This window comes from Amblyomma mixtum, chromosome 1 (genome assembly GCF_055824585.1).
Source record: "Amblyomma mixtum isolate Tamu chromosome 1, ASM5582458v1, whole genome shotgun sequence".
Lineage (NCBI taxonomy): Eukaryota > Metazoa > Arthropoda > Arachnida > Ixodida > Ixodidae > Amblyomma > Amblyomma mixtum.
In genome coordinates, this window is record NC_143012.1 from 591,413 (window position 1) to 616,509 (window position 25,097).

At 49.3% G+C, this 25,097-nt stretch overlaps 4 protein-coding genes and 1 long non-coding RNA gene across 20 annotated transcripts in view; 1 reads left to right on the forward strand and 4 right to left on the reverse strand.

Annotated features, from left to right (window-relative positions):
• LOC149365186 (uncharacterized) overlaps positions 1-25,097 on the forward strand; it is a 60,205-nt gene that overhangs the window by 20,580 nt on the left and 14,528 nt on the right. For 5 of the 15 annotated variants that reach the window (XM_089587903.1, XM_089587880.1, XM_089587871.1 and 2 more), the window contains exons 4-7: positions 6,697-6,765; positions 10,532-10,658; positions 11,818-11,863; positions 12,686-12,760. In XM_089587903.1, coding sequence (XP_089444029.1) covers positions 6,697-6,765; positions 10,532-10,658; positions 11,818-11,863; positions 12,686-12,748 — 305 coding nt within the window. In that variant the 3' untranslated portion in view covers positions 12,749-12,760. Of the gene's footprint in view, positions 1-6,696; positions 6,766-10,531; positions 10,659-11,817; positions 11,864-12,685; positions 23,261-25,097 lie in introns of those variants that run through there. The other 10 variants (XM_089587920.1, XM_089587942.1, XM_089587957.1 and 7 more) reach the window with 7 other exon arrangements.
• Positions 208-9,458, reverse strand: LOC149365188 (uncharacterized). The gene is made up of 7 exons (XM_089588157.1): positions 8,213-9,458; positions 7,718-7,762; positions 1,330-1,462; positions 1,055-1,195; positions 788-977; positions 613-703; positions 208-497 (listed from the first exon to the last, which is right to left on the reverse strand). The coding sequence occupies exons 1-4, from the start codon at positions 8,280-8,282 to the stop codon at positions 1,117-1,119; spliced, it is 327 nt and encodes a 108-aa protein (XP_089444283.1). The 5' UTR covers positions 8,283-9,458; the 3' UTR covers positions 208-497; positions 613-703; positions 788-977; positions 1,055-1,116.
• On the reverse strand, positions 9,762-19,548 carry LOC149365189 (uncharacterized). Of its 2 annotated transcripts, none has more exons than XR_016292731.1 (5): positions 19,401-19,548; positions 18,371-18,489; positions 17,910-18,153; positions 17,533-17,848; positions 9,762-9,908 (listed from the first exon to the last, which is right to left on the reverse strand). XR_016292731.1 is itself a non-coding variant. In XM_089588075.1 (5 exons), the coding sequence occupies exons 3-5, from the start codon at positions 17,553-17,555 to the stop codon at positions 9,799-9,801; spliced, it is 234 nt and encodes a 77-aa protein (XP_089444201.1). In that variant the 5' UTR covers positions 17,556-17,848; positions 17,910-18,153; positions 18,371-19,079; the 3' UTR covers positions 9,762-9,798. The 2 variants fall into 2 exon arrangements, 1 of the variants encoding a protein (XP_089444201.1); XM_089588075.1 differs by lacking the exon at positions 19,401-19,548 and adding an exon at positions 10,771-10,871 and having other exon boundaries at positions 18,371-19,079.
• LOC149365190 (uncharacterized) lies at positions 19,591-21,630 on the reverse strand. Its single transcript, XM_089588129.1, has 4 exons — positions 21,023-21,630; positions 20,707-20,825; positions 20,245-20,489; positions 19,591-20,183 (listed from the first exon to the last, which is right to left on the reverse strand). Exons 2-4 carry the CDS (start codon positions 20,748-20,750, stop codon positions 20,134-20,136), a joined length of 339 nt encoding a protein of 112 aa, XP_089444255.1. The 5' UTR covers positions 20,751-20,825; positions 21,023-21,630; the 3' UTR covers positions 19,591-20,133.
• Positions 21,675-25,072, reverse strand: LOC149365191 (uncharacterized). Its single transcript, XR_016292787.1, has 3 exons — positions 24,983-25,072; positions 24,075-24,867; positions 21,675-23,940 (listed from the first exon to the last, which is right to left on the reverse strand). It is a non-coding gene; the product is annotated as an uncharacterized LOC149365191 (long non-coding RNA).

The following is a 25,097-nucleotide window of genomic DNA, read 5'->3' on the forward strand; positions in this document are numbered from 1 at the left end:
GTCTTGCAAGGGAGCACGCCAGATCAACGATGAACTTTCCGCGTTGGCGTCCAGGAGCAGCCGATGCAGACGCAGCACGAAGGCGCCGTATCTTGTCCGAGAGCCGGTGGAAGGTTCGGTACGCCGAGATACCCTTGTCAGGGCGAAGTGCCCTTATCTTCTGCTTTTGTAGCAGAGCGCCAAAGTCGTGGGGGGCTGATACATAGTCACTGGCAACCCGTTGCTGTTGCCCGCCTTGGCAAGGACATCGACGTCCTCAATGCCCTGGATGCCGGCATAGGCAGGCACACAGTGGTGAGCCACCTGGTCTCCGGCGTCCTCAAGGGCGTTACTCTGGGCGCGCGCAGACACTGGTCAAGGTCTGGGAGATGTGGAGCTTCCTCAGGAGCTGCAGGGCTGCCCGGCAATCACAGAGGACAACAACGAGGTGAGTAGGGTCGATGGTCCCGATCGAATCAGCTCTTACGTGGAGACCTGCAAGTTCAGCCTTTCGGCAGCTGCACAGAAAAGAGAGCCTATAGGTGCGGGACTGCTCCAATTGAGGGAACGCCAGAGGCGCGGCCTGCCAAGCGGCTCGTAGAGCCGAGCCGTCGGCGAACATGAGGGTCGTACCTTTTCAGTCATCCAGTAAGGCTACGGTGGCCAGGCGGAGTGCGACGGCAGGGGACCGACATTTCGTCACCTTGTTAAGGCCCAGGGTAACCTACAGGGGAGATCGGGTTGAGAGGGAGGACCGGTCGCCTGTGGGAAGGTAAAACCGTTTCCACATAGGCTCCAGGCAGCTTACCCTTCATGGAGTTGGGTTGGAATGCAGTCGCTCACGGAGGGCGCCTGCATTCTAGAATGTGATTGAGCCGGTCTGTGAACATCAGGTCTCTCTGGAGAAGCAGGAAATTCAGTCGTTAGACGACCGCCTCTGCCAGGGTGCGAGCACCAGAGACTGCTGTGGGGCTCCCATGAGTCGACGAATCCATCTCCTGCGAGGTAGTTCCAAGCGAGTAAGGAGGTAGTTCCAAGCAAATAAGGTTAGTGCGAGGCTTTGCCTCGCACTCACCTTCGATGCCAGTCGACTGGCTCGAAGGCATTACTGTTGGCAGTCGTCGCTTCGCCGTGGGTTTAACAGCATCCAGGTGTCTGCGGAGGATGGCGACGACGACGGCATCCCTCTGGCACTTGCAAGTCACGTCCAGAAGTTCTGCAGATAGTACAACAAAAATAAGCCCTCTTAAGATCGTGAAAGAAATACAGGCCAGTTTTCCCATCCGCAAAAGTCGGCCGCTTGAGCGCGCGAGTTAGTAGAGATCTTTAGCATACGCTGTACTGTGTTACCTTGTGTCTATGTCGTTGCTGCAGTCATGGTCCAGGTCTGGATGCGGAGGTCCATAAAGTAACAGGTCCAGGCGGGCCGCAGGCTTAGAGGAGGGCGTATAGGCTAGTCTCCGATAGATAGGCAAGCAGGACACTGTGGGCAGAGAGGTGGTTTCAGGCTGAGAACAAGAGCTGGTTCTACGTGTCGGCTGGCAGTCCGAGGACCCCGTAGTTTGAAAAGAGATGGCGACGGGTTGGGTCAGAGTGTGGGCACGCACACAGCAAGCGTTCCGAAGTGCCCGCATCACCGCACGTCCCAAACTTCCCAAAGTAACTCAGGCTATGAGGGATGACATAGAGAAGGGTGGCGGAAATTTCGACCACCTGGGGTTCTTTAACGTGCACTGACATTGCACAGTACACGGGCCCCTAGAATTTCGCCCTCGTCGAAATTCGGCCCGCGGCCGGGATCGAACCCGCGTCTTTCGGGTCACCAGCTGAACGCCGTAACCGCTGAGCCACTGAGGCGGGTAGATCCATACAGAGTTTTGTTACAATTTTCATATGAAATTATAAAGTAATATGACATACTGACTAAAGAGTGTCAATAATTTAGAACTCATTATATGCATAGCACTGTGCTTATAGCGTACTCAAAGATGTGCCTGATATACGTGAGGTCTTAAATGTCAAATTTAGATGGTTAAGAAATGTGTTTTGTTTGTGCCACTGAAATGCTGATCTCTGCAATCATCTACTTTCTCAGAGTCTTTATTGGTAACGAGTAAAGGCAGATTAAGGGAACATGTCTTTTCTAGGCATATAACTTTCATCGTTGGAAGCATCTGAAGTGATATCATTATCTGAAACCGAAGCACTGCAAGATGAAGACCTCTCCGATATCCCTCCTATTAGCCATATCATCCTGCTCAAGATGTGGCCACCTTATCCCTGCAATCTTCTTGATCTCATCCACCCACCTGACTCTCTGCTATGCCTGTCTTGTCCTGGAATTCATTCCTTTGGCATAATGGATCATCAGTTATCTGTTCTCCGCATTACATGCTATGCACATTTAATTGATTTCAGCTAGCACATCCTTAACTCCCATTTGTTCCCTAACCCATTAGGATCTCTTGTGCCCTTTACCGTCACCCCATCATTTTACTTTCCGTACTTTACTGCGTTGTCCTCAATTCGAATTCCACCGCCTTTTTCAACTTCAAAGTTTCTGCCTCATCAGTGAGTGCAAGCAAGTTGCTATGCCTTCTTCTTTAGGAATACTGGTTACCTGGTTTTCACAGTTTAATTGAGAATATCTGCCAAATGCACTACATCCTACTCGTATTCTCATAGCATTTAAGGCATACTACTAAACCTCCCAATAAATGTGCGACTCCCCAGGCCACTTTATTATTGTAGCCATTTCAACCCATCATTAAAGGCACGTTTCGGAGGCTGTGTCATGTGCCTGTGCATGCTTAGGAAAATTAAACGTCTTTTCTCACTTTCAGTGTCTTTCTTTTCCTACACTAAACAGAAAAAAAAATAAGCTGGATGGTCTTCGTCACAGTTCACACAACATGTTAGAAGGTAGAAGTGCTGCTGATGCCCACAATTGCCAAAGCTGCTTCTGTTCACACAAACTGGACCGTAGGGACTGATCTGTACAAGGATGGGGAGGCAACACTTTCCCAAGCAAGAAATTTTACATAGGAAAACCACATGAACCCTATTTTTTGGACAAAAAAGGCCCCAAGAATATACGATCCAGATGGGATTCCCCCCACCTCCCCAAACCACACCCCCCCAAGAGATGACCTGTAAGTCTACCCCTGCTCGTCACATGCCCATATTTGTAACAACTTGTGCCATTAAGGTGCATAGCTCTTTTCATGCTAGATGTGATTTTTGTTATAGGTACAAGCATGGAACTAAATTTAGAAATCACAATTTCATTTTTTTTGCACATACCATATGATTGTCTGCACAGCGATTACAAAATCGTATTCAGCACTTTCAACATTTTGTTTTTATAGACATCAACACTTTTTCAGCACAAGAATCTGCTCCACGTTTGCAGACTAGTGGAATGTGGGTGTTTCACTGAAGGTATTTAGTTTTCGAAGATTTGGGCTGAGCCTGACAAAAAAAAGATCGCTTTAAATTTGGCACTGCAGGTGTACTTAAGTGACTAAATGAACTGCAAAATAAGTCGCACCAGGAACTGCATTTTGTAGCTCTGGGATACTGCAGATGTGCCTTGGAGCTCAAATGTGTAAGGCATTTTATTTTGTGTGCTGTAGCCTTTCAAAGGATCATAAGGAGGAATTTGATGTTCCGTGCAGTTTTTTTGCCCTACCGATGACATCAGTCACTCACCATATATAGCAATTAAATTTTGTAAATGTTTCCCTACTGTCCTGTGGGGAGAATGTAGGTAAACTCCCTCACACAAGACAAATTTCCGCACCCCAGAAATTGCAAAAAGAATTTAAATGTAAACTGTGTGGTTTAATGTCCTTCAGCAACACATGAGCTATGAAGGATGCCGTAGTTAGAGCACTGTACCGTAATGGAGGACACCGAATTTTAACCACCTGAGGTTCTTTATCGTGCATGTGCAACGCACAGCAAATGGACATTTCTGATATTTTTCCTCCCCTGAAGTCCTGCCGCCATGGCCGGGAGCCAAACTGTAAGGTGGCTGGCGCACCATGGCAGTTTAAATCAGATAAGTGGAAAAACAACAGCAGAAAAAAAAAATGTTGAGAAAAGGACTTAAAGAAGAGAAAAACTTACGAATTCACAGACAGGAAAACGTAGTACATAGCCTTTTCACGTTAACATCCTAAAAGACTCTGCTTGAGTATTTCGAAAAGCAGAGCCCAAAGCTCATATGTGCAACCAAGATGTGCATTTGGCCTAATGCACCATTTCCAACTGTGGTTGTCACTTTATCAGATAAGAAATAATGACCTTATTGCTGCGCAAGTAGACAAAAACAGTTCATAATCAAGGACGTGCAAAGGATTAGTCAGAGGCTGCCTTCGTTGGAGAAAAAAAAAGTTGGAGCTAGATGAGCGCCTGTGGCTTTTATTTCAGGCCGCACTGCCCGAGACCTTATTTTCAAAAACATGCGCAGGTATGCACCTCGCTTTATGTGACGGTAACCAACGAAAGCCTGATAAATGGCCCGGCTTCAGAACACTTTAGGTCTTCCTTACTTGAAGGCATCATGAAATCTTGACAACCTCCCAGAAAAATGATGCCAGAGCCACAAGAAACTTTTCATCATTTTGACGAGCTTGAATTGTCATAGTGCCATCGAGCACAGTGTGCCATTGAAGCCCTGCGTGCCGTTAAGAAACTGCACTCCATGAAATTGCTATGTGCGTCCGAATCTTCCGAGATTCTGTGCGAAAAATTTTTTTTTTCCCTGTAGTACAGTGGTGAGCTGACCCAGCTGAGATAGTCCACTAGTTCCACTAGCCGTGCACGGCAAAGAAGGATGATGTTGATGATGACTATGGCCTTGTCCTCTGAATGGGGTGGATGTCGTCGGTGTGGTGCCCAGCCAGAGTACACAAAATGCACGCACGCAACACACACAACTAATCACTCCCCACACAGAATGCATGCACGCACATCAACACATACATGCTCACATGGCTAATGGGGTTCAACGTCCCAAAGCTACTAAGGCTATGTGGGACATACACACTCATATGAACGACTGGAACAGAAATGACAGCAGTACATCGTGAGCTCGGTGGCCACTCCAGTGGCTGCTGCCACGTTACATGCCCAACTATAGTCGGATACAACTTAAGGAGGCAGCGGCTTTACCCCGTCAAAGGACCCCCCTCAAGCCAACGGCGTCGGCCGATTATCATGACCCTGCTGGGGTGACAATACAGGGAGCGGTGCCACAATGGAGAGAAGGGTCCATTCCCAAACAATGAAGGGAGAGGACTATCCCCTTTCATCTGCCACTCCCTGCATTGTCACGCTAGCAGGACAATGAGAATCGGCCGACGCCATTGGCTGGAGGGGGGTTCTTTGACGGGGAAAAGCCGCTGCCTTCTTAAGTTGCATCCGACTATAGTGCTTTTAGGTACTCCTCGAATTGTCGGCGCACAGCACCCCACCACTCGGCAAGGCGCTTCTTGGTGGCCTGTACTGTGACTGCGAATTCCTCTGGCTGGGTAGGACAGGAAGACCCAAACGACTGTAGAATGTGACATCCGTGGTGGACTAGAGTTACCTTGGCATCAGAGCGCTGAGTGTTCCGTGGTTTCGTCTGATTCCCCTCACTTTCAGCTTAGCGTTCTCTCCACTGTGTGATGAAATCGATGCTAGTACTGTAGGGTCTGCAGAGCTCCTCGCTGTTGCCTCAAACAGGAGGCTGCTGCAACACTCACTGTAGAGCACTGTAGGCTGGGGTGCCTATTTCTGGAGGCTATACAGGAAGAATGTGGTCTTAGCTTCTACTGCAGCCCATGACATCTCCCTATCTGAAGCTCTGTGCATCTACGAAGCTCTGTTTGCCACTTTACTGAGCAGCTGCCTTCAACCCGCTCTTGAAAGAAGCCACACTTCTTTTCGAGATGGTAGATGCACTTTGTCCGTTGGGAGCAAAGGCACACTGCGGCCAGATGGTCAAACACTCAGCACGCCCAACGAGTTCTAGGTACGCACTGGAGACGACCCTTGTAGGTTAGCTTACTCAACGCTTCTCGAGCCACAAAGCTGGGCCAACCTAGGTCTCCCTGCACCACCTTGTTCGCTACCCGGCCACGACAGCCAAGCGAAGTTCGGCCAGCCTCGCACTATTGTCTCTCGAAGCCACTCTCGTGTCCACTAGCAGGCACACTACAGCATTTGCAAGCATCAATACAGGGAGATGCTCAAACTTCCACACGTCGCCAAACATCACGTCGAGATTACCCTTTGAAGCATCAGCGATGCAGGAAAAGCTGAATCCGCAGGGAAGCCTATCGGACCTAGCCTCGTGAAGGCTGTACATGGATTTTCTGTGCGTGCCTCCGCTGCCGGGCACCAAAACTCTGAACTCGGACAGCCACACTCTTCTTGGAATTGGCCCTCAGGTGCAGACGCGTAATCTCATTCTGGCAGATGTTTTGCAAACACTGCAAATCCTAGGAAGATTTCTGAAGTAGTACTAGATCGTCCGCAAAGGCTAAACCCGCACTCATCGGTTGTCATCCGTACCAGCTGTCTCGTAGCACCACTCGTAGCAGCCCTCACTCGATGCTACGAGTGGCGATGACGAGTACCCTTGGCGCAGACCTTTCTTCATTGCAATGGGGCCTTAAGACCGATCTAGGACTCGAATTGCATGACGACCGTGTTTTCCTTACACAGGCATCGAATGTTGGCCAGCAGTAGCTCCGACAGGTCCGACAGGGAGTAAAAGCAGGGGCCCGGCATGGGGTATGTTGTCCTACCAACTCTCTCCTTTTTACTATATTTTTACTTCTAAAGAGGCTGTCGCCGGATGCTGCCTCCTCTGTTTCTTTCCTCCATGTTTTATAGGAAAATATTTAAGCTATAATGCATTATTTCAAGCGTTTAAGTTGATTTTATGCGTTTTTGTTTTTATTGTGGCAGCAGCAAAGTAGCCCGCTACCGCACTGGTCATAGAGCTGCTGCTGCTTCTTTTGCACATGGTCTTGTATCTGGTGCAGTACTGCTCCCCTCTTCTTACTACTAGTTTTTTTCAGCTCCATGGCAATTTTTTCGAACATTGCTTTTTGTTCCTGAATTTCTTCAGAGGCCCAACTTGTCCAAGTATGTGGCATATAAATTAAGAAGTAATTTAGTTTCTCCTCCCGTCCATTTGCAGGCATCAGCAGGAAAAAGAGGTACATAATCAAAGAGAGTGGAAATACAGTGTCCACATAACACATGTTCCTTGAATGATTCTGCCCCCTTAGTGTGGCCATGCGAGCGGCCAGACCGTCCTTCCACACCACGAAGTGCAGTGGTGCAAAACTGCTTTCTTCGCTGTTGATTACAGTGCGGATCTTAAATGAACTAGCAAGAGGTTGGGTGCTTTAAGATATATGAGCCAGTCTATGACGGCCAAACATAGTTGATTGCTAGAAGATTGAAGGACACAAACAGTGTGAAATAAAACAGTTCTTTGTTTGTATACTTAAAGTTAAATCAGTTATCTCACCAACTGTAAACTTATAAATTAAAGAGTGGAATCTGGTACAAGGCACTAATTCATAAAATATGTACTGGAAGTTAAATCAATTATCTCGCCAACTGCAAACTTATAAAGGAATTGGATACGAGGAATCCGTAAAATCTATCGTGTCGAGCAGTGAGAGCCTCAGTTAGCACACCCTTCAACCAAAGTAGGTTAGAGCACACTTACTAATTTCTGGTGACACCTCCGCATGACCAAGCTCTGCTCCTGCCTCTGCAACAATATTCACACAAAAAAGTTAAGAGGGTATTCTGGACGGTCCATATATATAACGCTACGATGCAATGTGAAGAGGTGTCTATAATAATATGAAGATGCCTTAACGACAGGTATTTCGATTGTGATCGCTCACAGCTTTAGCGCCGCACAGCGCACAAGCAGCACCTCAGATAATGGCCTGCATCTGTTAGTACCACAACGACGTAAGCAAATCAAAGGATAGAGCCGCAGCGGCTACCTTGCTCCGGCCGTTGCCCCAGAAAGAAACTAACATGCAGGGTCTGTTTGCAATCGTTGCGCGAGGATAGCAGTTGGTACACACTTCATGCCGGCTGACAACATATGACTGAGTAAAAAATCTAGCTGGGCGAGTTGATAAACCGACGCACCGTAAACCGTAAAGCACTCTGCAGACATGCCATATATATTCATTTATGAACTTACCTAGAGCATAACCGCGCTCCTCGTTGCCTACGAGGTTCACCAAAAATGCGGTACACCTCAGGCGCACCATGAACAAAGCGACTGGTAGGTTCCATCCCGAAAGAAGTGCTTGCTTATCGCTGTACTTGCCGCGTCTCGTCGTCTGCTCAAGCGTATTTGGCGCCAGACCTCAACTTCCGGAATCAGCACTTCCACTGCGCGTTCTAGTTTGTCTTTTGCCGCTAGGATAGAAACATAATGGACTGCGTGGCGCTGCTATAACCCTGTTGAAAAAATGGCCTCTTCCTTCATTTTACTTCAAACAAGACAGTTTTATCGTTTATCCACGCGGTCATCATCATCAATCATTTATCTACGGTGGCGCCATCAAAAAGAAAGACACTTTTTATACTCTTCTGTAAAGGAAAATCGTTATCATGGTTGTTTTCATTGCTGATGTTAATATAGTGAAGAACTACAAAGCTTATGTATTGAATAGCGCGCACGAATATTGGCAAACGATGATGATGTTGATGCTTTGAGCGACATGGTGGCGGCAGTTATCGAGGAAAAAAAGGCAGTGGCATAGAGTTAATATAACCAAAGTGGTCTTGAGAGAGCCCCATGCAAACTCCCATAGACGGGGCGCCAGCTTTCCCTCTAGATTGAGAAACCCTATGGAGCTGGTGACACGCCTTTCTCCGCTGGATACAAGATGGCGCCACAGTACCATTGTTGCGATGTTTTCGGTTTTCGTTCTCCGTCGCCGCAGACGATGGTGTTTCCAAATAATTCTGACCGAATCGGGCAAGTGCATCACCTAGATGCAGTATAAAATAAAACTTACCATCAAATTCAACCTCTGTGCAAAATTTGCGGTTCTCAAATGCCATGAAAAGCGCACGAAACGGAACCACACACTGTAGCAGACGACGCCGCAGAAGTTGCGATATCGCCCGGGCGGAATTCTCATCTTCGAAGGGTAGACGCTTGGGCTTGTTGGTTCATATTGTAAGGAAAAACTTAGCGCAAAAGATGACTCAGAAAAGACTGAGCGCTGTGTGTGTCTGTCTTTCTGAGTCCTTGTCTTTTGCGCTACGCTTTTACCCTCATCTTCGAGTCGTCCAGCAAAGTACGAACTGAGGACGTTCGGCTGTAATGCAATAAAAAAGTGCTCATATCCTGTTCAGGATGAGGACGTTTAGAACATTTGATGATGTCCTCAGACGTTCGGTGTTGCCTGGGTTCCGTCCTCTTTTCATTGCGCACTACCAGTATGGTATTACAAAAAAAAAAAATATATATTTAATATTCTTTTGTTGCTGTTTTGCCTAAGAACACAGTTGGTGAAAGTATACGCACCATTTCCAGGTCCTGGACGAGAGTTTTTAGTCAGTTTCACGCACTGAATCGCATGCAGACGTTATCAACAGCGCGCTTCTGAAATTTATCAATTTTCACCTGAGACACACACTGCATCTTCCATATAGCGTCTGTACAGAGATATCTGTATCCCGGTCTCATCATACTCACTGATTGGCTGTCGTTGCGCAGCTGTGTAGTTCGGGGTGCCAGCGGACTGCGACTCAGTTTTGCACTTTCTGGCCTCATTTCCATTCCCGGGCCATTCTGCTGGGATTCATTCCTGGTCGCTGAATACCTACAGCAGTTAAGGCGCTTGGTTTCAGCAGTCGTTCCTTGCTGTCGTATTTAAAATCTGAAAGTCAAAAATGCGAGCTACAGATGTTGGAGTAAATATGCAAATCACGACAGTGCAACAGTCCTCATTCGAAACTGCTTAGCCATTGCTCACGTAAACTGACGGTATTTCATGAAAAGATACATCGGGTTCTTTTCTTTGGTGAGTTGACTTACGTTGCGGCACGCAGCAGTACAGCATCTTGACGAGCTGTGCAAGCAAAGCAGGAGCTGGGACTCAACAGACAGCCGGCACTGAGCGGACAGACTGAACTGCAGCGGTACTATTACCTACGTCTGCTGTTATGGAGTGGAAAAACCCTTTGAATTCAGTGAACACAGCTTAAAAAAGCAAAATTATGCTTTTGAGTAGTTTATTTACTTACAATACGTGTTTTCTTTCAGTAATATAAACGCGCAGTTTCGTCTGCTAGCTTTAACTGAGAGCAATGACCTCTTCGCGGTCATGATAGAGGTTGAGGCGTCTGCTACGAATCGCCCCTAGCAGACGACACTTGCAGTGTTTCTTCCGAGATAATTTTTTAATTTTGTAGTCTTATATATATATATATTACATATAGGAAGGTATTTGTTTGGTGTGCGTTGTCAGTGCTCAAGTCGTCGCTTGGTTCTTTCAACCAGCTTTCATTGCGGTGGCTCGTCGAGTCGGCGGAAACCGATCACCATCGCTATGCACCAAGGCTGCCGGGTCCGTTGATCGCGTCAGGTTAGTCAGGTATGGGCGAAGTGTACTAGGAAGTTTGGTACGGTACGTATCGGCCTGTGTATCCGAAACCGAGGGTTGAAGGTCTGCACATTCCAGCACTATGTGCTTGATGATCTCCTCGACCCCTCCGCAAAGTTGGCATGAGTGCTCATACCTCCGTGTACTTTGCCCGAGCGCCCGTTCCAAAGGGTTGTCAACATGTGTCTTGAAGTCTTGACAGCCGAGCAGGGCCGCCTCCCATCCTCTCTGGCGGGGCTGGGGGGGGGGGGAAGGTGGGTTTGATTGGCACACCCAAACCGTGTGGAAGGTGTCAGCAGCCACTTCCCCACAAAACTGACACGCGCCATTAAGGTATCTTCTGTCGGAATTTTTAAGCACCGCCGGGCACAGTACAGTGTTGGTGACAATTTTGATGAGGAGGCGCTCGTCAGCACGATCCAGTCCCTTACAAGGGGCCGGGTAGCGCCGGTGCTCCTCCTTGTAGTAATCGGTGATGTGTTTGAATGTAAGGGCCAGATTGTCTGATTAGGAGTAGGCTTCCAAGGACCGGAAGATGGTCTGGGGAGAGAGTGCGCGGGTGGCCTGATCGGTCTGTTCCTTTCCCTGAGTCCCTGGTGACCGGGGGCCTAAATCAAGTTACTTGGTACATGACCATCATCATCAATCGAGTGCAAGAGTGCCGCATCTCTTGAACTGATGTAGAAAATGCTTGAGCCAAATTAATTCTTTACCGCCTGTCACGTCATCTATGGATATATAAAAAAAAGCTGCTAGTCATATGAAGCTTTTGAGGTTGCTGTTAGCGCAGTGAGATGGTGTCGCAGAGGCTGCGGTGAGCGCTTCGCTTGCAGCAATCTCAAAAGTGATATGTGACCCGTTTATCGTGCGCTGCACGCGCTGGCCACCTGCTGTTAACATCAAAGTAATCGAAATGGATGATGGAAGCTTCAGGCCGAACGTATGAGGTAAGAGCAGTAGGAGGCTAGGAGCCATCGAAGGTCCGCAAGCGGCCCGAAGCACCGGAGCCAGCAGCAGCTGTCGTCAACACTGAAACGATTGGCAACTAAGCGTTACAGTAGTGAGTTACTCCTGTGCCGAATAAAAGTAGCTTACCTCGAACTGAAATGGCAGTGTGAGATGGCTGTAAAGTGCGGGCACAGAGCACACATACTCTCATTGTGCTTGTTTGCAACGTTTACAGGGACGGCGCCGAGGTGTTCGTATGGGAAGTCGAACCTCTGGCAGGCGTGAGATGCCCTATTGCTCCTTATAAACATTAACTAAATAAAACGAACAAACTGCTGCATGCAAATTTTAGGGTGGCGGCTCTCGGCCCTCTGCCCCCCTTGTTGCCGTCACTGCTTAATTTCCAGGCCTGCCACGGCCAAGGAACTTGCATGTAATGGATATGTTGTGAAAAAATCCAGAGTCCTCTTAGAGCTCAAGTAACCGCAGTAGTAGATGTCCTTGAATTTGTTTAAACACCTTTATTTAGCATTTCGGGTACGTAGTGGTTTATTTAAATTTGTGTTAGGAAGAAAACGACTGACATGGTAGCCAGCCCCAACAGCTTCTTCATTTGCATGTGGGGAAGTTGTGGAAAACTGACCAAAAACTGTTATGGTGTGTGCGTAAACAGTAGACGGTGCGTGTCTTCAAGCAGTCTCAAGAATGCTGAGGCGGTACTCAGACGCAAGAAAGATAAAACTGAGCCAGCATGTATTGTTCAGGAGAGCCAGTCGCTACTGTGCAGGCCTCTCAATACAATAAATGGATTAGGCAGTTGCTTGGATGAGTGTCATTCTGTACCAGCAGCTAATGCAGCACTTGCTGTGCCAGTAAATTCACTACACTATTTTTATTCGGCGCCTATTCATTTTGTCAATGTGCTAAATGCGCGTGTAAACCTGTAGGTGCCAGCGTCACTACTTAGTTTATTGTTAGATTGGAGCCCTCGCATGTTTTTTGCCCGTTGTGGGTGTGGGGTTGTTAAATTTTTACTGTACAGACTAGCTATAATTGTAGGATTTCTCTTATTCTCTGTGTCCTCTTTTTATTTGCATGTGCAGAAACAGGGGGACCTTTTGCTTGGCGTGCAGTTTTCGTCCATCATCTCGATTGTGTCCAGCTAAGATCTATGACTGGTATGGCCAAATGCATACTCTCACTGTTATCGCAGGTTTAAAGGTTTTTCAGTTAAAAAATTTGGGACCTTTGAAAGCGTACCTGCAATGTTTTCTAATTTACCTCGGAATATGTAATATTGTAACGTCTCTGCATTTCCTGCTATGTTGCTGTTTGAAAAATTATTCTGGGCACTTGCTTCGCAAACGTATGATTTTAGGAAATAATTTTGGGTAAATATAGTTATCTGCCACTACTATTTCGTGAGTTCAGAATTAAAGCAGCAGATATAGACCTGAACAGATCTGTCATGTATTCATAAGAATACATTGTGTTATATGAAACAAGCTACATTCAGCCCCTTGTACTGATTTGACAACTGTGGTTCCGAGTGAGAACTTTTATATGTGTGGTGCTTTGTCCAAAGTAACACAGCATGCAATTGGTCATATCTTCTTGCAGTGTTCAGTCGACATTTATTGCAGCATGTATGAGGAAACATGCCCGCAGATCTCTCGATTTCTGGGGCAGTTGCATGTCATCATCATCATCATCAGCCTGACTACACCCACTGCAGGGCAAAGGCCTCTCCCATGTCTCTCCAATTAACCCTGTCCTTTGCTAGTTGCCGCCACTGTATCCCCGCAAACTTCTTAATCTCATCCGCCCATCTAACTTTCTGCCGTCCCCTGCTACGTTTGCTTTCTCTTAGAATCCACTCCGTTACCCTTAAGGACCAGCGGTTATCTTGCCTTCGCATTACATGCCCTGCCCAAGCCCACTTCTTCCTCTTGATTTCAACTAGGATGTCATTAACCCGCGTTTGTTCCCTCACCCACTCCGCCCTCTTCCGATCTCTTAATGTTACACCTATCATTTTCCTTTCCATAGCTCGCTGCGTTGTTCTTAACTTAAGCTGAACCCTCTTTGTTAGCCTCCACGTTTCTGCCCCATAGGTGAGTACCGGTAGGATACAGCTGTTATATACTTTTCTCTTCATGGATATTGGTAAGCTACCATTCATGGCCTGAGAGAACCTGCCATACGCGCTCCACCCCATTCTTATTCTTCTAGTTATTTCCCTCTCATGATCCGGATCTGCGGTCACTACCTGCCCTAAGTAGACATATTCTCTTACTACTTCTAGCACCTCGCTACCAATTGCGAACTGCTGTTCCTTTGCAAGGCTATTGAACATCACTTTGGTTTTCTGCATGTTAATTCTTAGCCCCACCGTTCTACTCTGCCTGTCTAGCTGATTGATCATGCTTTGCAGTTCTTGTCCTGAGTGGCTTAGCAAGGCAATGTCATCAGCGAATCGCAAATTACTCAGGTATTCTCCATTAACTCTTATCCCCAACTCTTCCCATTCCAGTCCCCGGAATACCTCCTGTAAGCAGGCAGTGAAGAGCATTGGCGAGATCGTGTCTCCCTGCCTGACACCTTTCCATATTGGAATTTTATTGCTGACTTTATGGAGAACTATAGTAGCTGTGCAATCGTTATAAATATCTTCCAATATTTTCACATAGCACTCTTCCACACCCTGATTCCGCAATGCCTGCATGACAGCTGAGGTTTCCACTGAGTCGAATGCTTTCTCGTAATCAATGAGGGCTATATATAGAGGTTGGTTATATTCTGCGCATTTCTCTATCACCTGATTGATAGTGTGAATGTGGTCTATTGTCGAGTATCCTTTACGAAAGCCTGCCTGATCATTTGGTTGACTAAAGTCCAAGGTTGTCCTGATTCTATTAGCGATTACCTTAGTAAATACCTTGTAGGCAACGGACAATAAGCTGATCGGTCTGTAATTCTTCAAGTCCTTGACGTCTCCTTTCTTATGAATTAAGATAATGTTAGCGTTCTTCCAAGCTTCTCGTACTCTCGAGGTCACAAGGCATTGCGTATACAGGGTGGCTAGTTTTTGTAGCACAATCTCTCCTCCGTCCTTCAGTAAATCTGCTGTTACCTGATCCCCACCAGCTGCTTTCCCTCTTTGCATTGCTCCTAAGGCTTTCTTTACTTCCTCCTTCGTTACTGGCGGGATGTCCCATTGCTGTGCTCGACTGCCTCCCTCAGTAACTTGATGATTACTAGAGACCGGATTTTAGGCAAATGCCTATTTTTTTCAACGCTTCGTAGGCGCACCATTTTTACATATGAGCACGAATTAGGTGTTGACAATATGTTTAATACTCTTTTTATAGTGCCTATAAATGCCTATTTTGGTGTCAGTGCCTATAAATGCCTATTTCCGACGTCGGTGCCTAAATATGCCCTATTTTACAGAAAAGGGGCCTGAAATACGCTGTGGTTTTGCATTCAGATTCTGTTTGCTTTCGAATCCATTTCGGTTTTGAGTAGAACACACGCGTGGCAACATTAGATGACTCGTCAGTTGGCTGTGGTGAACACTGCACCTACGCCGTATGCGTACACAATACCAACCACGTCAGCCGAAAATATCGAAGCAACCTTTTTCTTATTTTCTGCCATTTTATATTGGCAGCTTGTTGATGACTTTGGCTGTTAAAGTGGTAGTTGACCAGATGGCACCACAAATGACAAGATGTTGAAGCATCGTGTATGCCTGCAATAAATAAGTACAATTCCTGTGTGAGCGAAGACTGAACTCATTTGTCAGATGCTTTGAATTGACAATGTTTCTATCAAATTCTAAATACATGGCCTCCTTTTAAGGTGTTCATTGTTTCTACTTTTGTGCACGACAAGCGAATTGTTTGTTTCGAGGTATACCAAAGTGTTTCAAAAGGGTTGGTAACCGTCCCTTTTGCTCTGCTGAAGCATGTGTATTGTACGAAAAGTTGCGTGATAGCCTTAAAAAAAACGGCTTCTAATGTTCGCACCTTACTTAAGGTCCCAAATCATTCTTGCTGTGTTTTTCTTTTATTTTACGACAGATATTGCACGCTGAACTTCGGAACTGTGTGCACTTTTGATAAAATTTATAGTGCCTATTTTTCTCCGTTAGGTGCCTAAAATGGAATTTTAGCCGCCTATTTATGGCGCCTAAAACGTGCTTTTTAGTGCCTAAAAATCCGGCCTCTAATGATTACATTCGCTACTGTATAGATTTGTGTAGAACTCTTCGGCTAATTCAACTATCTTATCCATATTGCTGATGACATTGCCCTGTTTGTCTTTTAGCGCATACATCTGGTTTTTACCTATGCCCAGTTTTCTCCTCACTGATTTTAGGCTACCTCCATTCCTTAGAGCATGCTCGATTTTCTCCATGTTAAACTTTCTTATGTCGGCTACCTTGCGCTTATTTATTAACTTAGATAGCTCTGCTAATTCTATCCTGTCTGTGGAGTTAGACGTCCTCATGCTTTGACGTTTCTTAATCAGATCTTTAGTCTCCTGAGATAGCTTGTTGGTATCCTGTCGAACCATCCTACCACCTACTTCTGCGGCGCACTCTGTAACAATAGCTGTAAGATTATCATTCATTGTTTCAACACTACGGTCGTCTTCTTCAGTTAAAGCGGAAAATCTGTTTTGCAGCGACATTCTGAATTCCTATACCTTCCCTCTTAATGCTAACTCGTTAATAGCCTTTCGATTCACCAGTTTCCTCCGTTCCCTCTTCAAATCTAAGCTAATACGAGACCTTACCATTCTGTGGTCGCTGTAACGGACCTTCCCGAGGACATCCACATCCTCTACGATGCCAGGGTGTGCACACAGTATGAAGTCTATTTCATTTTTAGTCTCACCATTGGGGCTCTTCCACGTCCACTTCCTGTTTGCTCGTTTGCGGAAGAAGGTATTCATAATCCGTAAATTATTTCTATCTGCGAACTCTACTAATAACTCTCCCCTACTGTTCCTAGAACCTATGCCATAGTCACCTACCGCCTTGTCTCCAGCCTGCTTTTTACCTACCTTTGCATTAAAGTCGCCCATCAGTACAGTGTACTGTGATTTTACTTTGGTCATTGCCGATTCCACATCCTCATAGAAGCTTTCAACTATCTGGTCATCATGGCTTGATGTAGGCGCGTAGGCCTGCACCACCTTCAGCTTGTACCTCTTATTAAGCCTAATTACGATAGCTGCCACTCTCTCGTTAATACTGTAAAACTCCTCGATGTTGCCAGCTATATCCTGATTTATGAGAAATCCCACCCCTAGTTCTCGCCTATCTGCTAATCCACGATAGCACAGTACATGCCCGCCCTTTAGTACTGTATACGCCTCATCTGTCCTCCTAACCTCACTAAGCCCTATGACATCCCATTTAATACTGGCTAATTCCTCCAGCAGCACTGCTAAGCTAGCCTCACTTGATAAGGTTCTTGCGTTAAACGTTGCCAGGTTCAGTTTCCAATGGCGGCCTGTCCGGAGCCAGAGATTCTTAGCACCCTCCGCTGCGTCACAGATCTGACCGTTGCCTTGGTCAGTTGCTCCGCAGCCGCTGGGGACTGAGGGCCGAGGGTTAATTGGTTTGTTCATAGAAGGTTGTGGCCAAGTACTACACCAGGGTGGCCAAATCCTGTTCTGATGAGGAAGTGCGTTGTCGGCTCTGGTCACCGAAATCAGGCCGCACTCCAAGCCTGGTTATGCAATTCCATCGACACGCGGAGTTTTTTTTTTTTTTTATCCGGTGGAGAATTGCGTGGCACCGGGATTCGAACCCCGGTCCGCTTGCACGCGAGGCGGATGCTCTACCTCTACGCCATCGCTGCCTCCTCTACGCCATCGCTGCCTGTTGCATGTATTCCCTGCCAAAAGCAACCAGGCAGCAGGGTTTGTTTCTTACCCGTGAAGCAACTGCACCAGCATGGCAATGCTGGCGCTTCATAGGTGAAGCGTCCTAGCACCGAAATGCGCTCCTGCAGAGAACACATGCTCCACTGCTCCATGGAGTGGCAGGCGCCAGCCCAGCCCTCCCTGAGCAGTTAGGTTGGCCGGACAGCGGCAGACGGCGTCGATCCGCCGGTAGGCTATCCAATCTGCAGGCAGAGACGTTCGCTACACTCTCCGCTCTGCGCGTCACCAGCAGCTCGGAGGCCCAGCAGTCGAACCTCAGGGCCAGGGGCCTGCGCTGCCAGTGAGCAGGTGCCGAGGATGGTCGCCTGCATGGAGAATGTCCTTTACCAGATCCCTGAACACTGGCCACTGAGAGACACTGTGCACCTTTTCCTTCCATTGCCTTTAGAGGTAGGGTTCACGAAGATGGAGCAGTGGTCCGAGCCCCGGGAATCAGCTGCTCTTTCCCAATAGTAATGGCAAGCGTCCGACAAGCGGGAGGTCAATGATAGACGAGCGTCCTGGTCGGATGAAGATAAGGGCCATGGGCTGCAGGACACGGAAGCTTGCGGCGATGGTGGTATCCAGGAATTTTCTGCCTCTCGTGGTCAAGGTTCGGTTGCCCCATTCCCTGTTATGGGAATTAAAATCACCACAGATAAGAACAATCTAGCCGAGCCGAGCATGGAGGGCAAGAAGGCATTGTTCAATCCCAAGACACACTGGGAGCTAGGTAGACTGAGGACACAGGTATCCATGCGGCCCATTCGCATTCCCGCACCACAAATCTCCAAGTGGCCCAAGTGAGGGATGTTATTCCTTATGTAGATGGCTCTACAGGGCCTCACCTGAGAGTGAGCGTTGTCCAAGCGGGGGGCGTCACTGCAGCCGTGGAGGAGTCAGAAGGAGAGATCGGAGTACCTAGTTTACCCAGGCAGACTGGAGGCTTCGGCTGAGATCCGGGTCCCTGGGGGGCGAGCACATCGTATTCCATGGTACCCACCGACACAAGGTCATTTAGGTCAGAAACGTGCGCGAGCAGGGAATTCACATTCCACAGCATAATGCCTGACCTTGCAGTTTCCTCTAAGAGGACTGCCATGATGGCGGTCGATAGAGCTCTCGGCAGCGAGAGCGCCCTCGTACAGCTTGCGAGCCTCTGACCTGAAATGGTTGGCCGTCTTGCGAACGACCGTGGTAACCTGGCTCTCCTCCTTCCCCCTGAGAGGGCTGGAGTCCGAAGCCCTTTCTGGGAAACTACTGTTGAAGACAGTGATTGAACTTGTGACCGAAGATCTGCAAGCTCAGCCTGATTAGTGGTCACTCCAGCAAGCACAGAGTCATACCGTGACGAAAGGAAGTCAATAGCTGACTGTATGTCCTCGACTGCTGAAGCAACCTTTTCACTAGCTTCCTTGACCAACAACAGTTCTTCCATTTTCCCCATCAGTGCTGATACAGTGGTAGTCAAAGTATCCAGCTTCACATTCAGAGCAGACAGTTGCTGCGAGAACGAACCACCATCGGGGTTGGATGCTACGTCAGGTTGCGCCACCAAATCATCCTTGCATGAAGGACACTTCCATGTTTCACGTGTTACCGTACTCATCTTCTTGTAGGCGTTATCAGTAACTGACGATCAGTTATCAGTAACTGAGTATGGAACGATCAGAGGGAAAAGAGGTTATGAAGTGTGAGAGCTTTCCCATCGGCCGCAGTTCGTCCTGTGCTGGCTCGATGGTGGTGTGGGGCAGGCTCTTGAATGGCGACTGGTCGTCCAGGAGGACTAACCAGTCGATGTTTCCACGATGCCTCGCCTTGTCGAGGGAAGAATCTTCAACCGACATGTAGTGTGTGGTGAATCAGTGCCTGGCGTACCCTATCTGGTTCTCCGGCAGGAAGTTGGCACCCGCTGCGGTACATATGAGCCTTTCGAGTGCCCCTGAATCCAATGTTTTACAGGCAACAGAGGTCCGTGAGACTATCTGTAGGAACACAGCTCCCTGGAGGCCTTGCGGGGCATCAGGATGGGTACCACGATGACAGTGGTCCAACATGATTTTCGTCGAACACGGCCAGGTGACGAGTCTATTCTTGGGCATACAGATTCTGCAGCATCTGCACTGTGACCCGTTGGCCCGAGGGCGCTATGGATCGATTGAGGGCCCTGTGGAGCTCGTGGGTGGTGACTGGATCGTTGCACAACGTGTGTGCTTCCATAGTGCCTGCAGGCGCAGGAGGGCAGCTCTGCGGTGTCTGGGATCTCAGCCAGAGGCTGGGGCGCAGGTGGGTTGCCTTGGAGAGGTGGCCTGCCACCTAATCTGCGAGTGCCTGACAAGACACTCCCTGTGCGACGGCCGCTCCGAAGACAGGATAGCGGTTGGTGGCGACCTGGAGCAGAGACCGCAGGAGGCGGCAGGGTGTAGCCGACTGCCGGGCAGAGCGGATGGAGTGGCAGAAGCCAGCCCAGCCGTCCCCGAGCAGTTAGGTTGGCCAGACAGCGGCAGACAGCGTCGATCCGCCGGTAGGCTATCCAATCTGCAGGCAGTGACGTTCTCTACACCCTCCGCACTGCGCGTCCCCAGCAGCTCGGAGGCCCAGCAGTCGAACCTCAGGGCCAGGGGCCTGCGCTGCCAATGAGCAGGTGCCGAGGATGGTCGCCTGCATGGAGAATGTCCTTCACGAGATCCCTGAACACTGGCCACTGAGAGACACTATGCACCTTTTCCTTCTGTTGCCTTTAGAAGTGGGGTTACGAAGATGGAGCAGTGGTCTGAGCCTCGGGAATCAGCTGCTCTTTCCCAATAGTAACGGCAAGCGTCCAACACGAGCAGGAGGTCAATGATAGACGAGCGTCCTGGTCGGATGAAGATAAGGGCCATGGGCTGCAGGACACGGAAGCTTCCGGCGATGGTGGCATCCAGGAATTTTCTGCCTCTCGTGGTCAAGGTTCGGTTGCCCCATTCCCTGTGAAGAGAATTAAAATCACAACAGATAAGAACACTCTAGCCGATCCGAGCATGGAGGGCAAGAAGGCACTGCTGGATCCCAAGACACACTGGGAGCTAGGTAGACTGCGGACACAGGTATCCATGCGGCCCATTCGCATTCCCGCACCACAAATCTCCAAGTGGCCCAAGTGAGGGATGTTATTCCTTATGTAGATGGCTCTACAGGGCCTCACCTTGGAGTGAGCGTCGTCCAAGCGGGGGGCATCGCTGCAGCCATGGAGGGGTCAGAAGGAGAGATCGGAGTACCTAGTTTACCCAGGCAGACTGCAGGCTTCGGCTGAGATCAGGGTCCCTGGGGTGCGAGCACATCGTATTCCATGGTACCCACCAATACAAGGTCATTTAGGTCAGAAACATGCGCGAGCAGGGAATTCACATTCCACAGCATAATGCCTGACCTTATAGTTTCCTTTAAGAGGACTGCCATGATGGCGGTCGAGAGAACTCTTGGCAGCGAGAAAGCTCTCGTACAGCTTGCGAGCCTCTGACCTGAAATGGTTGGCCGTCCTGCGAACGATCGTGGTGACCTGGCTCTGCTCCTTCCCCCTGAGAGGGCTGGAGTCCGAAGCCCTGACGCCTTCCACAGTGGAGGCACCTGCGTTCAGAAGCCGAGCAATCGCCATGGCGATGTGGTCATCATCAGCCTGACTAATCTCACTGCAGGCCAAAAGCTTTTCCCATGTCTCCCCAATTGACCTTGTTTTTTGCCAGCTGCGTCCACCGTATACCCACAAACTTCTTCAACTCATTCGCCCATCTAACTTTCTACCCCCCCTTGCTACGCTCTCTTTCTCTTGGTGTCCACTCCATTACTCTTAAGGACCGGCGGTTGCCTTCATGTCCTGCCCAAGCATATTTCTTCCTCTTCATTTCGACTAGGATGTGATAACCTGCATTTGTTCTCTCAGCCGTCCGCCCCCTACCGATCTCTTCAAGTCACACCAATCAATTTTCTTTCAATAACTCACTGCGTTGTCCTTAATGCACCGAAGCATGGCCTTGTGGTAGAGCATCCGCCTCGCATTCGGGAGGTGTTGGGTTCGATCCCCAGTGCCGCCGGGTACCCATCGGTTTCTTTAATGGGTACAAGATTTCTCCTGGCCTGGTGCTCGGCTCTTCTAGGGTGAAATGCTTGGGAAAAGGGTCTTAGACCAAACAGTTGCCTTGACGGATGAGTGATAGGTTCCCCGCCAAGCAACCATAAGCCCGCCTCGTGCGGCATAAGCCCAATTTGTGGCCTTTTTTTTTTTTCTGTAAGGCGCAGCTTTTCAATTTCTCAAGTTGGCGCAGTGCCACTGAGCTCACGTTAGAGCGAACTCGTCTAAACTTCATCGAACTCTCCAAACTCCGTTGAACCTGTAAAGTCTGAACTGAATCACGAACCACCTTTGCAGGCTGATGTGTTCGAAACTGGTTTTGCCCCCGAAAGGACACAGCGGGGTTTGCGGAGCCTCTTCCAAGCGCACACCCCTGAAGAAGCCGGGCGCCGGGCCGGGGGTGGCTTGTACCCTTTTTTACCAGTGGGTGTCCGGCGGTGGGTTTCGAACCAACCACCTCCCGCAGCCGAGCCGGACGACCCAGCCTCTAGGCCACGACTGCGGTAAATTAAGCTGAGCCGTCTTTGTTAGCCACCTCGTTTCTGCATCATAGGTGAGCTCCGGTAGACGTAGCTATTGTATTCTTTTCTCTTGAGGGGCTTTGGTAAACTGCCATTCCTGATCTGAGAGAACCTGCCATATGCGCTGTAACTCATTCTTATTCTTCTAGTTATTTCTGTCATGATCCGGATCAGCGGTCACTACTCGCCTAAGTAGACGTGTTCTCTTACTCCTTTCAGCAACTCCATGGTAATGCGCACTGATACAAGTCGTGCAGCGCTGGGGCCTCCTGCAGGTGGCAATCATTTGCTTGTAGCCCCTGCACTAGGAGCACTGAAGGGTCCGGACAAGAGAGGGCGCACCCCGAAGCGCATTCCTGTAATGAACACATGGTCAGCGGTGATGGCATGGCCACGGCGCCTTAGGCTGCTAGTGTCGACTGGAGCCTCGATCGTAGCCGCAACGTCGCTGTCGCACACTTTGCGGTCGGCCCCGTAGATACCACCCATGCTGCCGTCAGGAAGGGAGGTCTCGAAGGTGCGGACCGGAGTGGAGAGGAGGGTGGTGGAGGCCAGAAGCTGCTCCTGGGATACCTTGGTAGAGACGTCTCCTGTATTCATGTTGCGTTTGCAGTTCATCCGCACCTATAGGACTCCGGGCTGGCTGTAGAGGAAGGGGCTGTAGTCCTCTTTGACCACATCCTTGAGGGAGAGGGTCTGTCGTAAAGGAAAGATAAGAACCGTGGTCAGCCTTGGAAATCTACGGTAGGCTGGACGCCAGGCCTTGCGCTGGACTTTGATCCAGCCACCTGGATCGCGGTCGACGCCCGAAGGCTCAGCATTTCCCAGCGAGTTGGCGTGGGTACTCACCCTCCAGGCAGAGTGGTCTCCTGCTCACTGGTCACTTCTGGCCAGATATCATATCGGGCTCAATGCAGCAGTGCCGATTGATCAGATGTGAGAAGGCGGGAATTAGCAAATCTGCAACGAAAAATTAATGGTGACGACTCGCAGGCGTATCACATTTGCGCAAACTCACCGTGCCAGCCAACTCAGCGCGACTGAAGCCTCAAGCCGAGAAGCTGTTCACCATGGGGCTGAAAAAAAGCATAAAGAAAGCGAACTACCTACCTTGGCTGCAGCGGAATCACGATGTGCCGCAGACCGTAGGCAACGTCCATTCTTCTGAGTTGCTGGTCGTCGCTGGCGAGAACTTCCGAGCGCCGTGTGCTTCCACAAACCACATGTCGCTTGAGAGCACATCCGCACCCTTGCGTTTGATGGCATGACATAGTAGTGGCTTGGTCGCAACGACGTTCGGAACGGATTTCTTTCCGTGACGCAAACGACAGCGGCTCGCTTATGTTACCCCCTTGAGGCAGCAAGCAAAGCCGGCCCTGTATGCACTTTCCTCGCTGGCTCAATACCTACAGCTGACCTGCCTACAGTGAGCTAAGCCTAGAGCTGTACGCACCACGAATCCAAGCTCACCGCGCTTCCGTCACGGAGAAGAAATCCGATGGCGACGGTCCATGAAACCTCTATTTTACATTCTGCTGTTACTTTCTGACTATTATGTAATGGTGCTTGAAACAGCACAAATGAAGCTTAAATTTGCGAAGTCCAGAAGAGGTTTCACAGACCTATATCGCTCTCGCCGCGAGGCCTTGCCTCGCACTCACCTTCGATGCCGGTGGCCTGGCTCAGAAGCATTACCGTTGTCGTTTCGCCGTGGGTTTAACTGCATCCAGGCGTCTCCGGCGGACGGCGAGGGCATCCCTCTGGTACTTGCATGTCACGTTCAGAAGTTCTGCAGATAGTACAACAAAAATAAGGGCTCCTAAGATCGTGAAAGAAATACAGGCCGGTTTTCCCATCCGCAAAATTCAACCACTTGAGCGCGCGAGTTAGTAGAGATCTTTAGCAGACGGTGTACTGTGTTACCTTGTGTCTATGTCATTGCTGCAGTCATAGTCCAGGTCTGAATGCGGAGGTCCATAAAGTAACAGGTCCAGGCAGGCCGCAGGCTTAGAGGAGAGCGTATAGGCTAGTCTTTTTTAGATAGGCAAGCAGGACACTGTGGGCACAGAGGTGGTTTCGGGCCGGGAATGAGAGCTGGTTCTCCACGTTGGCTGGCAGTCCGAGGGCCCGGTAGCTTGAAAAGAGATGGCGATGGATTGGGTCAGAGTTTGGACACGCACACAGCAAGCGTCCCGAAGTGCCCGCATCGCCGCACGACGGTCTTGCAAGGGAGCACGCCAGATCAACGATGAACTTTCCGCGTTGGCGTCCAGGAGCAGCCGATGCAGACGCAGCACGAAGGCGCCGTATCTTGTCGAGAGCCGGTGGAAGGTTCGGTACGCCGAGATACCCTTGTCAGGGCGAAGTGCCCTTATCTTCTGCTTTTGTAGCAGAGCGCCAAAGTCGTGGGGGGCTAGATACATAGTCACTGGCAACCCGTTGCTGTTGCCCGCCTTGGCAAGGACATCGACGTCCTCAATGCCCTGGATGCCGGCATAGGCAGGCACACAGTGGTGAGCCACCTGGTCTCCGGCGTCCTCAAGGGCGTTACTCTGGGCGCGCGCAGACACTGGTCAAGGTCTGGGAGATGTGGAGCTTCCTCAGGAGCTGCAGGGCTGTCCGGCTACCACAGAGGACAACAACGAGGCCAGTAGGGTCGATGGTCCCGATCAAATCAGCTCTTACGTGGAGACCTGCAAGTTCAGCTTTTCGGCAGCTGCACAGAAAAGAGAGCCTATAGGTGCGGGACTGCTCCAAATGTGGGAACGCCAGAGCCGCCGCCTGCCAAGCGGCTCGTAGAGCCGAGCCGTCGGCGAACATGAGGGTCGTACCTTTTCAGTCATCCAGTAAGGCTACGGTGGCCAGGCGGAGTGCGACGGCAGGGGACCGACATTTCGTCACCTTGTTAAGGCCCAGGGTAACGTACAGGGGAGATCGGGTTGAGAG

What these genes read in the sequence shown, in the direction of transcription:
- LOC149365188 (XM_089588157.1), bottom strand. Translation starts at nt 8,282, where the DNA reads ATGGTGCGCCTGAGGTGTACCGCATTTTTGGTGAACCTCGTAGGCAAC. An exon ending in GGAGGTGTCACCAGAAATTA is followed by an intron (nt 1,463 to 7,717) that starts GTAAGTGTGCTC and finishes CTCTGCCCACAG; the next exon opens with TGTCCTGCTTGCCTATCTAT. An exon ending in AGCAACGACATAGACACAAG is followed by an intron (nt 1,196 to 1,329) that starts GTAACACAGTAC and finishes TACTATCTGCAG; the next exon opens with AACTTCTGGACGTGACTTGC.
- LOC149365189 (XM_089588075.1), bottom strand. Translation starts at nt 17,555, where the DNA reads ATGCTGGTGCAGTTGCTTCACGG. An exon ending in CTGGTGCAGTTGCTTCACGG is followed by an intron (nt 10,872 to 17,532) that starts GTAAGAAACAAA and finishes CCCCCCCCCCAG; the next exon opens with CCCCGCCAGAGAGGATGGGA. An exon ending in CTCGGGCAAAGTACACGGAG is followed by an intron (nt 9,909 to 10,770) that starts GTATGAGCACTC and finishes TTTGACTTTCAG; the next exon opens with ATTTTAAATACGACAGCAAG.
- LOC149365190 (XM_089588129.1), bottom strand. Translation starts at nt 20,750, where the DNA reads ATGGCTGCAGCGATGCCCCCCGCTTGGACGACGCTCACTCCAAG. An exon ending in TGGACGACGCTCACTCCAAG is followed by an intron (nt 20,490 to 20,706) that starts GTGAGGCCCTGT and finishes TTCTCTTCACAG; the next exon opens with GGAATGGGGCAACCGAACCT. An exon ending in AAAGGCAACAGAAGGAAAAG is followed by an intron (nt 20,184 to 20,244) that starts GTGCATAGTGTC and finishes TTCTCCATGCAG; the next exon opens with GCGACCATCCTCGGCACCTG.